Source organism: Spermophilus citellus (assembly GCF_964194105.1).
Source record: "Spermophilus citellus genome assembly, chromosome: 17".
In the NCBI taxonomy this organism is placed as follows: Eukaryota; Metazoa; Chordata; class Mammalia; order Rodentia; family Sciuridae; genus Spermophilus; species Spermophilus citellus.
The window spans coordinates 72,473,769-72,488,292 of NC_138199.1; the positions used below are offsets into that span (position 1 = coordinate 72,473,769).

The window sequence follows — 14,524 nt, forward strand, 5'->3', positions numbered from 1 at the left end:
TGATCACGTGGTATTAGGTGCCTTCAAAATAGGTGTGTATTCCCGGCTCTTAAAAGCCAGGAGGAAGGTTCCAATTTGAGCCCAGGCTCTACCCACTGGGTTGGACTGATGCCTTCGGGGGGCAAAGTTAGAGTAGGTATTAAGAGAGGGTATTATTGGTACTACTCAAGTGGACTGTCGTCGGCTTTGTGAGGCTAAGTCACTACTCCAAAGTCGCTCAGTTTATGCTGACCGAGCGGAGTCAGAGACCCAGAAGCCTGGATCTACCAGCGCGAGTCCGACTCAGGCCGGTGTACAAAGATCTAGAGCCACTCACCTGCGGATGGGGCTCCGCACCCTCAGGCTTTTAAGAACTCCGCCTCTCATCCTCCGAGCCTCACTACTGGCTCCTCGGGCTGGAGGTGGGGCCGGAGAGCCCAATCAACGTAATGGCGTCAGGCACTGGGGCGCCGCTTCCTGTTGTCAGTGGCCAGGAGGCCGCGGCGTTGGTTGGGAGGCCAGGAGCGCCCCCAGCCCGCCTCCCGGCTCCGATTGGTGAGTTAGGGGTCAGGTCGGTTGGGAGGCCAGGAGCGCCCCCAGCCCGCCTCCCGGCTCCGTTTGGTGAGTTAGGGGTCAGGTCGGTTGGGGGGCCAGGAGCGCCCCCAGCCCGCCTCCCGGCTCCGTTTGGTGAGTTAGGGGTCAGGTCGCTTGGGGGGCCAGGAGCGCCCCCAGCCCGCCTCCCGGCTCCGTTTGGTGAGTTAGGGGTCAGGGGTTGAAGAGGGCAGCGCGGGGGCGTTGGGGCCGTAACGCCAACGGACAGTTGGTCCTCCCGCCCTCGCGGTGATCCCAGAGATCTTGGTTGCCTTGGAGACAGTCCGGCTTCCGAGCCCTCTGCCCTCCCAGCCCGCACCGGGCTCCCACCGTAGCCTTGGGCCCGCGCTGCCACCGTTGGCCTGTTCCGTCCATTTTCTCCTACCCTGACCCAACCTCAGCTCTTGCTCCCATCTTCTTACCACCGGTCTTGCATAAATGCAGCCTCACTCGTGACCTCTCTTTAACCTAGTTGCAACTCCGATCTGGATATATCCCTTACCTCCTTTTTATCTAATCCTCACCCCACAACCCCCCTGGCAATCCTAAAACTCCGCACAAACCTCCCCTAAATCCACCATTCATGTTTCCCCTTTTCTGGCTCAGCTCTCTCATCCCCAGCTCCCAGTGTCTACCCAGCCCCCTAAGGTCTGTTTATCCCAAACGTCTACCTCTCCCCTCCTCTCATTGAAGACCTACCGCTAAAATAGATGCCCTGTTGAGCTCACCCGCTTCGTGTTAACTTCTCTTTCAGCCTTCTCCCAAATTTTATGTGTAGCTTCTTCACAGACTTTGCCCTTAACTTCCTAGCTCATTATATATTTCTCTTCCCTCCTCTACCATCGCGAGGAAACCCCATTCCTAAGTCTTTATCTGTCCCCATCTCTAGTTGCCTCAGTTCCTCTCACCCTCTTCCTTTTTATTAACAGAGATCCTCCATGTCCTTTCACCTTTTGTCCCCGTAGCAACTCTTCACATCAACTCTGCCCATTCTTCCCTTGACAGCTCCCATTCAGCCTGAAATTGTAGTGCATAGCTCCCTGCCAACCCCACCAGCTACCCCTGAACAGTCAAGTCTAGGTGCTTGCTCAGAGGTGAGCAGCTTGATAGACCATGCAGCTTGTTTGGTTAATGAGTGCAGGGGGGTAGAGTTCCCCTACTCTTGGGTCAGAGATTTTTTCCTGGTGTCTGGTCCTTTTTTTATTATTATTTTTTATTTTTTAGTGGTACACAATACCTTTATTTTGTTTATTTATTTTTATGTGGTGCTGAGGATCGAACCCAGGGCCTTGCACATGCTAGGTGCGCGCTCTACCACTGAGCCACAACCCCAGCCCTGGTGTCTGGTCCTTATACCTGTCCCCAGGGATTGTTTTTTCACCGTTCATATTATATTACTTGTGTTGACTATTGGAATGGTAGGTGTCATTAAAATTCCTGCAAGGTAAGAGATGGTCCCTCACCCAGCTCACTCATCCTGGGGCAGTTGAAGTCCTTGCTTCCTTTTGACTGGTATTCTGGCTCTGGAGAACCTCAGGGAATGCCAGTGGGGTTGGCTCTAATTACAGAGCCATGGCCATGTGTCTTGTCCTGGCACTTGTGGAGGATCCTGTCCCAGTGCTCCTTGCCAGAGCTGATGGCAGATCAGTTCCAGCACTAAACACAGGGATCACATGGTGTCAGAGGCATGTTACATGTGAACAGTAGAGGTGGTGGGTCCTGAGGAAGCTGAAGCGTAGGTGGGTGCAGAAGCTGTTGAATTGCTTCCTCTTTTCTGTGCTGGGTCATTGAATTTTAGCTATTTGGGTTTCATGAACACAGGAAGTCACATTATCTCACAGTAACTGAGGCAGAGGGTTGTTTCTGAGGCACCTAGGGCTCATACTCAGTGGTTATAGTTTCCTGGGGACTTTTTGATGTACATTTCCTCTGAATTCTGATGACCTGGTTTCAGAAGGGTTGGCCATTTGATGGCAATTTGTTTATTTATTTATTTATTTTTTTTGGTGCTGAGATCTAATCCAGGGCCTTGCACATGCTTACACTGAGCTACACCCCAAGCCCTGGCAGGATTTATAGGGCCCCCAAGAGGACCCATTGTCTTTGCTTGTCACTATGGTCTTTTCTTTTGAAAACTGAATGCACTGCTACCTTCAATATCCTGCCATTAAGATGTGACTTACATGAATGGCTTTTACCCTTACTGACAGCTTTGTTTAATGGCGGGAGTTAAAGTATGATGTCCAGCACCTGCAGACTGCTCTCCGAAACTTCCAGCACCGACGCTATGCCAGGGAGCAGCAGGAGAGACAGCGAGAGGAGCTTCTGTCTCGTACCTTCACCACTAATGTAAGCCGAGGGGGTTGGCAGGTGCTCAACAGATTGTTGGGACTGAGCTCAGGTCACTGAGCTTTATCTTTGTAGGAGGACATCTAAAACAGACTGACATGGAGGAGACCAACTGGAAATGACAGGGGACTTTGTGTATTGCCACTGATACTAAATCTAGACTGGAATTTCTTTTTTTCCAATCAGAAACCTGAAGAGGAAGCAGTTAAATTGAGGGATGGGCAGAGGTGAAAATTACCTGGTTCAGCTGTCCAGTGCACAGAGGTGAAAGTTCACATGGTCGAAATGTTTTTGTCATCAGATAGAGACAGATGATTAGAACTTAGGCCACTGGTAGAAAAGGCAGCATTTCAAAGCTGCCTCCAGGCAGTTGCTGTTATGCTGTGTATGTGTGTGGCTCCAGTGTCAGATGCATTCAAATGTTTTTGCCTGTAGTCGGAACAGCAATTTAGAGGAATTTGTTAACAGATGTTTAGTGTTGGATGGACTGCTTGGCTCGAGTCTGAAAATGGCCTGATGGTTTGCATATTTCATTTCTTAGACACCGTTGTCCCTGTCCTTTAGTCTTGATAGGATCAGTCCCTGCACATGTTTGCAGAACATACTGGCCTTTTCTGTGACCTGCATAACATGTTTCACCAAATGAGGTGGGTCTGGGGTTTTTTTATTTTGTTCCTTATTAGAGGGGTTTATTTTCTATAGAGGTGTCAGCTTCCTCAGCCTGTTACTGGAATCCACATCATTTCCCGCTTTGCAGATGTTAAACTCTTACTGCTCCATCCATGCATTGCAGGAAATTTCCTTCAGTGCGTCAGAATGTGCCTCCACAGGTGTTATTTCTCCAGGATAAGCAGTCAGGTCATAATGACCAACAGTTCAAAAATGTAATGCTCTATATAGACACACTAAATGTTGTTGTGTGGGCTTTTGATAGTTATGGTCTTGCATCAGGCATATTTTAGGCTAGGGATATCTCTCAGGATTATTTTGTTACTTACCAGCCTGATGTGACTGTGCATACAGTAGGCCCTTAGTAAACATTGACTTGCCAGGGGCTGGAGGTGTGGCTCAAGCAGTAGCGTGCTCGCCTGGCATGCGTGCGGCCCGGGTTCGATCCTCAGCACCACATACCAACAAAGATGTTGTGTCCGTCGAGAACTAAAAAATAAATATTAAAAATTAAAAAAAAAAAAAAAACATTGACTTGCCAAATGAAACTTCTTCTTGGTCACATTGCCATCTGGAGCTATAATACATGTGCTTGGGAGATAATGACCTATCAGTGATACTTTTCTGGTAGGAAGGTAAGAAAGATTTGCACATAAAAGGCATTCAATAAATTCTTATCAAATAAATGAAGAGAAGTCTGTCATTGATTTTTTTTTTTTTTTTTTGGTGGGGGGCAGTACTGGGGATTGAACCCAAGTGCACTTTACCACTGAACTATGTCCCCAGCCCTTTGTTTCTTTCTTATTTATTTATTTGTTTATTTTGAGACAGTCTCAGTAAGTTGCTGAGGCTGGCCTCAAACTTGCAATCCTCCTGCCTCAGCGTCTTGACCTGCTGGGATTATAGGTATGTGCCACCGCACCCAGCTTATTGATATTTTTTTCCAAGCGCTAGAGTCCTTTGACCCAGAGCATTAGCTCTGTGTAGAACACTAAGGTGCTGAGAGCTAACTGTGAGAAACTTAATAAAATGATTCCTTCAGCTGTGCCACTCCTAGAGGAGTTATTGAAAATTTGCATGTGAGAGATGATTCTGAACTTGTGGAGCAGAGAAAAGAAGGCTTAATCTCTGTACCATCAGGAACTGAGGTGTAGATGGTCAAAACAGCATTGCTTGGCAGGAATTTGGGCAAGTCAGAAGTTGGGAAGGAGAAGAGAACATTATCACATGGTGATGACTTGCTTCTGTACACAGTCCACTTTTAGGGTGAAATGAGAGCCATGAGGATTGATCATGGTCTCTCTTCTGTGTGTGTGGTTGAGAGAGAGCAGGCCTTGCATTTAGTACCAGGATTCCTGTCATACTGGCTTCTTACCAGCTGTATGATCTTGGACGAGTTATTCTTCTTTCTGCAGTTTGTTTCTTCATCTGTGAAATGAGGATAATAATGCACAGAATGAGGATAGAGTGAGTTTACAGTAATGAGTCTGTATAGTAAGAAAGCTCTTGATCAGTACAGGTTGAGCATCCTTAATCTGAAAATCCAAAATCTGAAATGCTGCAAAACCTAAAGAAGCATTTTGGATTAGGACCACTCACCTGCTACAATACTCAACCTGTATTCTTTTTTTTTTTCCCCCTCTCTCCATTTTTTAGCATTTTTCTTGCCTACTTTGGAGTGTATTTCCATCCTGAACACCATTAGCCTTCAATAAAAAGCATAGGCTCTTTGATCCTTAGTCTCAATCTAATTGGAGGGATAAGCTATAGATAAAATAGCTGAAGAACAAAAGCAAACATTTAATGCTGCATTAAGGGGAAGCCAAGTCAGGGACTTTTGGAACACCTTTCTTAGTAGTCAGAGAAAGCTTTTACAAGAAATGTAATGAGATCTTGAAGGAATAGGTTTTCCTAAGAAATGATACAGAGGCAGAAATCAGCAATAATTGGGTAACAGAAGAGTGACAGTTCTGAGGAAACGAGCTTGTTCTTCTTTGTAAACGGAGGCCTCCCACACTTTGCTTTTTCTTCCCCGTTGGGTTCTCTGATTCTTGCATCATTCCCTCTGGCTGTTCTGGCTTGGCCTTGGCTGCAAGGCAGAACACTCAGAAGCAGTGGGACCCCTGGAGCTGACTAGCAAGCATAGTTAATCAAGTGCCTGCGTTTCTTTCACAGGACTCTGCCACCACCATACCAATGGACGAATCACTGCAGTTTAACTCCTCCCTCCACAACATTCACCACGGCATGGATGACCTCATTGGAGGCGGGCACAGTATTCTGGAGGGACTGAGGGCCCAGAGACTGACCTTGAAGGTGGGGTCCCTCCTGGAGAACAGGGAGAAGGCCTTTTGTTTTGGCCTCATCCAACAGTTTGAAACTGTTTACATTTTGATTATGTGTCCCCAAATTGTGATATTGTAACAGCAAGGGTTTTCCTTGAGTTTTTGATTCTTCCTGTTGGAGTTGGATTTCTATAAGCACCAGAGTAACCAAATTCCTGAGCCATAAAGTGGCCTCTCTTGGTATCCAGGTCTTTCCCCATCTATTGAACCTACATGGAATTGACTGCTACAACAGGGGGACCAGTAATAGGCTGAGAAGATCTGATATAGAATCTGCTCTGCTCAAATGAAGACGAAGCTGCACCCTAGCTGGCTTTCCCTTAGGATCTCAACTGTGCACTGCCTTACTGCAGTCCTGAATTCCCATGGGTGGGTCTTTGGGTTGCCTAAAACTGCAGTAGATAGTTTCACAGTAGATCACTTCTAAGCTTCTAGAGCACATAGTGAGGATTCTCAGTGACTCTTCATTCTCATTAGCTGTAGGGATTCCTAGAAGCCCTGTCCCCTTGGCATTAAGATTCTGACCCCCTGGGAGTGGTTTACAGGAACATGACACAGACTCTGTGTCATGCCCTTTTCCTGTGTCAGCCCTGATGGCTGATGGGGTGTGGGCTTTGCCTGTTATCAGGGTGTGGCCCCTGTAATGAAGAACTCCCATCCACTGAGCTGTGAGAAACTGTCGCTCAAAAGTGTGAGCTTTATCTTAGTTTTTGTTGGACCACATGGAGCCTGTCAGCTCTGCAGGACTCTATACATTTCTGAACAGCCCCCTCCATCCTTACCAGGGAGAGGGTCAGGTGAGCCAGAGACATTCCTCCCCACCCCCCTTGCTGACAGTTGCAGCAATTTCAGTAGTAATTTAACCAGGTACTTGTTGGTGAGCCTACTCTTTCTATAAAGAACTGCTGCTCTCTTTTCCACACCTCAGCTGAAGAGTAGAGCCCTTTTAGGACAAGACTCCATGTCACACTAATGGAAGAGTCAGTGGGGGTAGAGCTTTATTATTAAAGCAAAGGTTAGCTTCCTTGAAGTCTTGTGGCACTGAGGAGCCCACCCACCTTCTGCCACCTGCAGTGATGAAGTGCTGGGGAGCCTGTCTAGGCGTTGGGGGTTGCACCTCAAAGTTTCTAGCTCACTTTGCTCTGCACACCTAGTCTGTACCTGTCTTTTGCCTCTTGATTCTTTCCACCTGCCTCTGTCAGGGACTTTTCTGCCTAAACATTTGAAAGCAATGCTGGAAAAAACATGAAGGAACTGGGCTGGAGCACCCTAATGATTAAGGCCAGTTCATGTTTGAAAATACTTCTTTTTTTTGAAAGGTACAGTTACTTTTAGGTGATTTTAGAAATTTGATTCTTGACCCTCACATTGATTAGTCTGCACTTCAGCACTCAGCAGGCTCTTCAGCAAGAAGCTTGTTTTCACTGTCACCTTTCATGTCTTCTCTAGTAGCAAACAAGTATAGCTGAGTCTGTGTGCACTCTCCATCTCTATTTTTTTTGTTTTTTAAATATTTTGCAGTGCTGGGGATGGAATCCTGGGCCTTAAACACTAGGCAGGTGCTCTGCCCTGAGCCTCACCCCAGCCCTGGAGATCTCTTCACAAGGCTGGTTAATCCTTGTGTGGGCAGAATGTCGGCTCTGAATCTCTGTCAATGATGCCTCCTGTTCCTCTTTCTTCCTTGGCCTTTTCTCTTAGTCTCTTATGAATGTGTGTTCATTTAAGAAAGTAGATGGCGCAAGCCTGTAATTCCAGCAGCTCAAGAGGCTGAGGCAGGAGGATCACAAGTTCAAAGCCAGCCTCAGCAACTTAGTGAGGCCCTAAGCAACTTAGCGAGATCCTGTCTCAGTATAAAAAAGGGTTGGTGATGTGGCTCAGTGATTGAGCACCCCGGGGTTTAATCCCTGGTACTAAAAAAAAAAAAGTGGGAGCCACAATGGCACATATCTGTAATCTCATCTGCTAGTACTAGAGTCTGAGACAGGAGAATTGTTAGTTCAAGGCCAGCCTCTGCAACTTAGACCTTCCTTGTCTCGAAAAATAAAAAGGACTAGGGATGTAGCACAGTGGTAGAGCACTCCTAGGTTTGATCCCTAGTACCAGGAAGGGAAAAAAGAAAGAATGGATGTGGGTAAGTCATATCCATCTGTCCGAGTATAATGAGTGACTTGTGAATGTAAGTAACTTGGGGTCTGCCTCTGCATTCATTTATACTTGTTATACCTAGGAGAAATATTTTAAAAAAATATTTAAAAAACAAATTCATAAACGTTCTTAAAAATTAGAAAGCAGAAAGAAAGGTAGGCTGGATGGTTTGGGCTGTTGATTTAGGAATAAAATATCCTTTTGTTTTGGTGGCAACATTTATATAAGGGGTTTTGGTCTTTGTGTTGGTGTCTGCTGCATTTCCATCTTTTCCCACTTCATACCCTCATAAATGTGGACTTTGACCCACACATTATACTCAGTAGAATCCCTGAAGATTCTGCTCTACACAGTGGGCAGATTAGTATCAAGGATTATTGGAGGTAGGGAGCCAAGGGAGAGTTTTTCAATGTGGTCTCTAAAATATATATTGAGTTTTAAATTTAAAAATACTTATATTTTTTGAAAGGTATAATAGTTATTGAAGTGTAGTTTATATTGTGAGGCATACAGAGCTTATTTGTATAGTTCAGTGCATTTTGACAAAAGCATCATGCTCGTACTCCTATCAAGTTACAGACTGTTTTTATCACCCCTGAAAGATCCCTTTGCCCCTCCTAGTCAGACTATCCCAAGCAACCACCATTCTGATTTATTTCACCTGTAATTAGTTTTGCCTGTTACTGAATTCATATAACCATTCATACTACTATTTTATGTGTGCTACCCTCTGATATTTTTGAGGTTGGTTCATGTAGTTACATGTTTGGTTATGGGTGGCAACTAGATACCTTTTATTGCTGAACAGTATTCCACTGTGCAGATAAAATGTGATTTGTGTATCCATCCTGTGGGTGATGGGTACTTGAATTGTTTCCAGTTTTTAGATATCTTCCTGTGATATGTATGATACATATATGTGTGTGTGTGTGTGTGTGTGTATGTATGTATGTATGTTAGGGAGAGATACATATAAATGACAATTTGTTATGTAGTCAGTTGTCTCATCACCATTTGTGATAGACGTTTCTTTCCCTTTATGTTGCTTTGGTACCTGGATTAAAAATCATTTGACCTGGGCAACCCCTATAGGGCCCCCTCTTGCCCCTGTGGGAATTCGGTTTTTATTCATACTTAATGAATTCTACTCCTTTCACTCTGGTAAAAACAAAAACAATTGACTGTAGGAGAGTGAGTCTATTTTGGTGGATGTTTTTTTATCGAGCATGACCAAGAAAACCCATTGGTAAAGCCCCAACACGTGATAACCATCACCCACCATTGGCACAGTGAGTCAGTCTTTGTTTTCTTTCTCTTCTTGTCTGCTACAGGGGACTCAGAAAAAGATCCTTGATATTGCCAACATGCTGGGCTTATCTAACACGGTGATGCGACTCATTGAGAAGAGGGCTTTCCAGGACAAGTACTTCATGATCGGCGGGATGCTGCTCACCTGTGTAGTCATGTTCCTCGTGGTGCAGTACCTGACTTGAGCCGCCCACACTCAGTGGCTGGACGTTGTTCCCACCGCGAGACTGTGTGAATGTGAGTGTGTGCACGCAAGAGAGAGAAGGGCCTAGAGGCCACCTTTTGAAATGTATGCCTGACTTAACTGTGAAGACCACTTAGGAGTAATTGTGATCAAACTGCTCTTTTTTCTGTGACATCTTGGGGAGTTAGTGCCACCAAGATGCGTGGTATGTAGAAAGTGAAAGAAGTTCTGATTCTCTTACCCTCATTCTCACTGGGGGAGGGAAGGGATGGCTTTGTCCACATGACTGTGTGCACCTGGAGAAGGCTTCTGCAGTGAGCCTCATGCACAGAACTGTTCACACTGTTCACACCTTGTCGTCATCAGCCTTTGAGGCTCCTGATGAATAAGCTGGAGCATGAGCAGAAAGGAGAGGGAAGAGGCCTTTTCCTGCACCTGTTGTAGTGGATCCGTTTACACACTCTTGTTCCTGCCACCCTCCCCCAGCAACTGACATGTAGATGACTAACTGCTAACACTCGTCATCCTTTCCTGGAAGCAGCTACCTAGGAGAAGCAGAGACATTAAAGGTATTGCTGATAAGGGTAAGCTTTTCCACACTGTGGTTGCTGGGCGTTTGTCATTCCTGAAGGAAGGCCAGTGTTCCTGGGAGTGTTCAGTTCAGTCTGGAGACTGAAGACCCGAGTCACCAATTTTTTTTCAAGTATTAGAATGGTTAGCTCTCTTAAAACTCAGAGACTGCAGCTGGGCACCTATGCCCAGGCTTTGATGGGCCTTTGCATCTTAAGAAGGTGGCAATGAGCAAAGGTTAGTTATTTGTCAGTTACAGTCTCATCTCTAGTTCTAACATCTCTTAATTCTTTGGCTCTCTTCTCTTCCTTGAAATACATTAGCACCTGCCTAGCCAGGGTAGGTCACCCTGGAGATGTCTCTGATTATATGTTCTTGTGAGACTTTCCAGGAACCAGAAACTTTCCCTTCTTCCCAGCCCTGGATTAAGGCTGTAACAATACCTGGAGTATTGTGGAATTCATTATAAAGCCAGTCTGTCTTGAAGTCTGTCTAATGTGATAAATTTCTGAAAGTACTAGAAAGACCTGGTGAGTGTAGTTGTTCATCTGTCAGAGAACAACTGTCCTACCAACCCTAGGCTTAGCCTCATGGCGAGGCAACATAACACTCAGAATTCCCCGGAACTAGAAACCTGGTCAGTATTAACTCCACCCTTGATCATTCTACTTACACTTTGTCTTTGTTCCTTGTAGCTTGAACTGTCTTGTGCCTCTTTTCCCTCCTACTGTGTATGGTCTCTTCCCTCCCTTACTCACCTGTTTCAGTAGCAATACTGGTCTCTTCAGGCATATGTATTTGTGGCATAACTCCCCCTTTGGTGAATTTTCTTAATTGTCACAGATTTTTAACATGAATTTTCTGGGTACTAATTTCAGACTTCTGATCAGAAGAGACATCCATTACCCCTCCCTACCCCTCTGTGCTAAACAGGGATCCTAGATTTCCAGGAAGGAGGAATCTGACCCCTTCTGAAAAGGATTAACAGCCCTGCAGAGCAAAAACAGTGACCTGAAACAGGGACAGTGGGGCTGCAGCATCTTCAACCTGCCTTTGGGAGGCATTTTGAAATCTTCACCATGCTCAGAACAGAGCTCTTGAGGGTCCATAAAATGGATTATTAGGCTGCAGAGACCTGTCTTGTCTCCTGGGCACCTGAGGATTCTGCCAGACAGTACACTTTGGAGGAAGGTATGCAAGTCGCAACTGAGCCATTTGGACTTGAACTCTGGGAGACAGACACCTCCAACCCCCATCCCTGTTGGCTGGTAGGGCATCTTTTTGTAGTGAATACCAGTTTCCACACCTGCCTTTATAGTGATTCCTGGCCTTGATAGACCTTCATGCCTCACCTTTGCAGCAGGTTCTCCCTACTTGGGAATAAAAGTTGTGGAGGTGGTGTGTGTCTTTACTGCCTGGGGCTGGGAATGGTGTTCTGTGTCTGGTGATTCGGGGGCACTGAGAGGGCTATTGTCACAGAACTACCATCCTTCCCATTTCGTGTCCAGTGCCCTACTGGGCAAGAAGTGCGTGGCCTGAGTGCAGGAAAGGGTCCCAGTCTAGGGGACCCTAAGACTCCTCCCCAGTTTAGGGGAGGAGCGCCCTCTAGTGGGGTCAGGGTGAATTCTTAGGTGGAGCTAGCTAGAAACTCCAAAAGGCGGCCTCAGCCACCTGGTGCATCAGTTAGGCTGCCTGCTGGGGTTTGCAGCAGGTGAGTTGCCAGGAGGAACTTTGAATACCCTTATTACATGGATGTTTATTCCAGGTCTGGCCACTTTAAGAAAAGCCAGATTCAAGATCAAATTAATACAATAGTCCTGGTTTTATAGAAAATTTCATGCTGGGTTTTTCACTAAAGCCACTTTCCCTGTTGAATGTAAGTGGATTTGATTTGCAAGTTTGAATTTCCACTGTTTTTGAAATATCAGCTGAATAAAGTTGAGATTTATTTTATTTAGAAAATCATACTTTGTAAAATAATTTGACATTGTTATCACTAATAACCTTTTTTATGGTTCCAGGACAGTTTCTTAAACACTGTTCCATGGCCTAGGACTGGGCTGGCTGGCTCAGAAGCAGTTGGGAACTTTTTTTTTTAAAGTACAGATTCCTGGGGCCTATTCCAGACCTGAATGAGAACATTTTTTAAGTCTCTGAGGTCATTCTTACATGTGTATTTTGGAACCACTGTCTTGCAGGAGGCTTTTGTCTTTATCAAAGGTGATAGCATTTGAAAGTGTAAACTCAGAATACATGTGTGAAGGAGCTGTGGGGTGGAGCTCGGTGGTAGTGCACCTGACTAGCATGAGTGAAGCCCAGCACCAAAGAATACATGTGTGAAGAGCAAGACCCATCAAGTCCAAGAATAAAGTTATTTATAGCCTCCTTTATTCCAGAAGAGAGTTGAAACAGGAAATAACTCAGGCTGGGGATGTAGCTTAGTGGAGTAATCCCCAGGACTGCTGGGGCAAATGTTGAACAAGAATATGGAAAAAAACAGTGGAAAAAAAAATGAGGATCACAAAGTCAAATCAGTGGAATGTAAGTACAGAGAAAACCTCAAATGCAAGTTGAAAATCCTTCAGATGCACTGGGGAATCCCTCTTGGGACTCTGAGCCTTGGTAGAACAGCACAATTCTTTACTGACTGGTGGGATGGGGGTGTCACCTGTTTTCAGGGAAAACCCAGAGCCTTACTACTACTGGCTTCCGCTGAATTCCCCATAGTCCCTACTGGAAGTCAGGCAAAGTTTTTTACCCTGCCTCCCCATTAATTTTCACAAACTAAAGTACGTCCTGCTACTCATATGTGCAAGCAAGAGGGCTGAATTTTAGTGACTTTCTAAGGGCCACGCAGAGTGGTGACTCCTTGTCTGGCTGTCCCACATCTCCCAAGATCTGCATCAGCTTGCCTACCACACTTCTTGGAGATGCTCAGCTGGGGTGTAGGAATCAACCACAAGTGTGTGGGGACTGAGGTGGCCTGCTGACACTACGTGCAGGTCAAGCATTTGTTGCAGACCATTTAGACTTCACATAGCAAATTCTTTGTTCTAGAACATTTTCCCAGTGGAAGGGGAAAGCAATTTGGGGGAACTTCTGAAGTGGGGGGGTGAAAGCTGTACCTGCACTTTGCCACCAGAGGGTGGCATAGCCCTTCTAATGGCTGGTCTGTCGGAGTCCTCGGGTACTTTTGACACTGACAGATTTGGATCCAACTTTTTAGATCCAGCTTTTCTTGCTGGGCAGTGGCTTTGGGCTACTCTTGGAGCTTTCAAGAGTACAGCCAAAAATGGCCTCCAAAACCCTAGCAAGATTTCATTTCCAGAACTCCCTTTTCAGTCCTTCCTTGGTTTGTGGACACTGCAAATGTGGGAAACGTTTCTCAAGGTGTGGTGGTCATTCCTCCCTGCCTTTCTGTGTCCTTTCATTTTGTGTGGTGCATGGGAAAAGAAGGAAATGGACCTCTGCAACACTTCCTCCCCACCTCATCCCTTTGTCCCTCTACTATCTGGCTGTACATTGGGTTCCCCTCAGGAGCTTTTAGAAATAGCCATGTGAGGGCATTTTACCTTGACCCCTTCTGATTAACTGGCCCAGAGTGGAGCCTGTGCATTGTGTGCTGCCCAAGTGATTGTAATGTGCAGGCATGACCTAGAGCAGAAAAGAACTTCAACCCAAGAGCAGGCCATCCCTGTGAGTTTCCCTCTGTCTACACTGGTGTGGTAGCCTTTTGTAATTGTGACCAAAATACTGACAGGAAAAACTTGGAGGAGGAAAGATTAATTTTGGCTCATGGTTTCAGGGGATTCAGTTTGTGGTCTGCCAGCTCCATTGTTTTCAGCCTGAGGTGAGGCAGAACATCATGGCAGAGGGCATGGTGGAGGAAAGCTACTCAGTTTCTGGTACCCAGGAAGCAGAAGATAAGCTTTTCCAGGGCATGGATCCTACCTCCCAGTGGTCCATCCAGCTATCAATGGGATAATTCACTGAGGAGGTCAGAGCCCTCAAGATCCAACTATTGTGTGAAGGCCCCACATCTGAACCTTGCTTCGTGGGGCATTAAGGTTTCAACACATGAGCTTTGTGTGTGTGGTGTGTGTGTGTGGGGGGAGGGGGTCAGATCCAAAAGATAATGATGGGGAATCACTGTTCAAGGCTAGCTGGAGGGGAGAATGGAGACCTAATTCTCTCAGCTGGTTTGGGGAGAAGCCAAATCTATCTTGGCCAGTGGGTGCCCCTCATTTTATAAGGCTGCTCTGTCTAAAGCAAAGCACCACAGTGTGACAGGCCAGCCCTTCCTGCCCTCCAGGGAACCTCCCAGCCTTCCCCACCATATCCTGCCTTGCTCCATGCTCCCCGATTGCTTGATCTTGGAACATGT

General features: G+C 46.0%; 1 protein-coding gene across 1 annotated transcript; it reads left to right on the top strand.

Annotated features, from left to right (window-relative positions):
* Positions 1 to 428: 428 nt before the first annotated feature.
* LOC308636378 (Golgi SNAP receptor complex member 2-like) lies at positions 429 to 10,133 on the top strand (the record flags this gene model as incomplete). The annotated part of the gene is made up of 4 exons (XM_081271789.1): positions 429 to 488; positions 2,800 to 2,919; positions 5,764 to 5,904; positions 9,410 to 10,133. 4 exons carry the CDS (start codon positions 429 to 431, stop codon positions 9,569 to 9,571), a joined length of 483 nt encoding a protein of 160 aa, XP_081127915.1. The 3' UTR covers positions 9,572 to 10,133.
* Between the last annotated feature and the right edge of the window lie 4,391 nt (positions 10,134 to 14,524).